A 2464-nucleotide genomic window follows, 5' to 3' on the forward strand; every position below is an offset into this window, starting at 1 on the left:
CCAGATGGACAGCCAGTGAATTTCAGAACGGCAGGGGAAGGGGGGGGAGGGCATGTAGTGTTGAGCCTTTTTACTGAGGGGGTGAGGATGTCTTCCCTATCAAAAAGCTGATGACCGGTAATTACAGCAGTTACTGGGAGCTGCATCTACTTTTGTACAGGAAGTTTTCTTCATCTTTTCCCTGAAACGGAATGTATTAACTGACTCTTACGTTTTGTTTTCCCTGTAGAGTACTGTGTCTCATTGGTCCTGGACCTTAATGCTGCTCATAATCAGTGGATTCTGTAACTTTGCCCAGAATGTCATTGCCTTCAGCATTCTTAATTTGATCAGCCCTTTAAGTTACTCTGTTGCAAATGCCACAAAAAGAATCATGGTCATAACAGTTTCTCTTATAATGCTTCGAAACCCAGTTACCAGCACCAATGTTCTTGGAATGATGACTGCTATTCTAGGAGTATTCTTGTATAACAAGGTAAGTTTACATTGTGACCCCTGTTTTGGTCAGTAGTATCTGAAAGCTGCTGTGCTCTGGTAAACATAAAATGTTCCTTTGTTAACTTAGTTGTCCATTAGCGGAACAAAGATCAAAATTGCATCGCATATCATCAGAAGTTGCCCACGTTTTGTAGGTTCAGCAGAGACCAAAGTATGAATGAGCCTTGTTTAGGGAGATTCCCTCTTACGCAGGATGGGAGTAAGGGGGAACTTGCTGTGCCACTAATTAAGTGTGCTGCTTTGGTGGATCAGAAGACTCATTTTTACAGCAGCCACTTGTGGTGCCAGTGCCAGGCTCTGCCCCCTGGAAGCAGCCAGCTTTTTAACTTGTTCTTACAAACATTTAAGATGGTGATCTTCTCTTGAGTTTCTGTAGGCACATAAATATAGAATCATAGAAAATTAGGGTTGGAAGGGACCTCAGGAAGCCATCTAGTCCAACCCCCTGAGAAGATTAATGCACAGGTTGCTAACTTGTTTGTGTATGAGTTCTGGTGTACAGTAACCAGAAGAAATGTCGTTTGCCTTAACAGAGGTTAATTTAGGGTTTCAGCCATTAGATTAGTTGTGGTTTTTGGCCTTTGTGAAACTCCTATCTCCAATTTTAACCTGATGAAAAATTAGGATTAAGAATCTAGTGGCTTCAGCATCAGTTTTGCTCAAAAGCCGTATTAACTAAGAATAACAATGGGTAGGGAGTCACAACAGGAGTGACTGGGGACGTCATATTTTGGTGAGCACAGACTTTAGTCTTACTGGTTTCTTCTGGAACAGCTTTTGTTCTTCCTAAGCATATTTGCTTGTTGGGCAGCCTCTGAGAGATTGTGTTAATCTGTTATTTCCACAGACAAAATATGATGCAAACCAGGAAGCAAAGAAGCAATTGCTTCCAATTACAACTGCAGACCTTGTAAATTTGGACCATCACCGGAACACTCCAGAAAAGTCTCAGAATGGACTCGTGGCATTTTCGCAACATGGAGACTATCAGTATGGCCGAACCAATGTTTTAACGGATCACTTCCAGTATAACAGGCAAAACCATCCAACCGCATACAACTTAAATCGATTTGATATATAGCATTTTGGCAAACAGGTATAGACTGTTATGCAAGATTTACCCAGCATTATCAGAAACTTCTGGCACATCCATGAATGTAAAGCTAAAGATATTTGTACAGATTTTGCAGAAGGGAAGATGATGGTGTGTGGAAAGGGGTACAGGCTTTCATCTTCAGCTGAGCATCTCTAAACATGATGCAGTTGGGTTTGACATTGCCAGGATCTCAGTGTGAGAGTTATACTGTACATTCGGTTCCAAAGTGCAAGCTTGAAGCTGCAGCATAAATATCTGCTGTCATTGCCATATAATGAAAGGTCTCATGCCCGTCAATAATATTTAAAGTAAAATTTGGGGGAAAAGGGGAGCATAGAGAACTGACGTCTCAAATTCATGTCACTGTCACAGTTTTAATTATTAACAAATGGAGTAACGGAGCTAAAGGCTCTAGTCTTCACGTTTTCTGAATCATGAAGTCTTGTAACTTTTTCAGGAATCAGTTTTTCCCCGACAACATAGAAAACTTGTTGGCAAATAAAGTATTTGTAACAACGTGACTTATTTTTCCCTGTGACTTGCTCCAGATTTGCCCTATAAAGTTGACTCATGTTGAGACAGGAACTTAAAACGATTAGGGTGTTCAATTTCCCCATAAAAAAAATGAAAAAATGTGTTTCATCATGTGACTGTTTAAGTATGTGGCCTTTGATGAGAAACACTGTAATTGTTTACTAAAGCTATACACCTAGCCCTTGGTTGTTTCATAAGCTTCTAACTTAGTTCTACTGAAACTACTGCCTATTCTACCTGACTTCTGCTTTCAGCTAAGGTCTGAAAGGTAATTCTGTATCTCTCTCTCTCCCTCTCGCTCTCGCTCTCTCTCTCTCTCTCTCTCTTCCTGCAATT

The 2464-nt window shown here is 40.7% G+C and overlaps 1 protein-coding gene across 1 annotated transcript in view; it reads left to right on the forward strand.

Moving 5' to 3' along the window:
* The window catches only part of SLC35E1 (solute carrier family 35 member E1), a 9208-nt gene extending 7093 nt beyond the window's left edge, over positions 1-2115 (forward strand). The window contains exons 4-5 of the mRNA XM_019513658.1: positions 230-475; positions 1346-2115. Of these exons, the coding sequence (XP_019369203.1) occupies positions 230-475; positions 1346-1579 (480 nt within the window). The 3' untranslated portion in view covers positions 1580-2115. The remainder of the gene's footprint in view (positions 1-229; positions 476-1345) is intronic.
* The last annotated feature ends 349 nt before the right edge of the window (positions 2116-2464 follow it).

Source organism: Gavialis gangeticus, unplaced genomic scaffold (genome assembly GCF_001723915.1).
Source record: "Gavialis gangeticus isolate Ggan-Ray unplaced genomic scaffold, GavGan_comp1, whole genome shotgun sequence".
In the NCBI taxonomy this organism is placed as follows: Eukaryota; Metazoa; Chordata; order Crocodylia; family Gavialidae; genus Gavialis; species Gavialis gangeticus.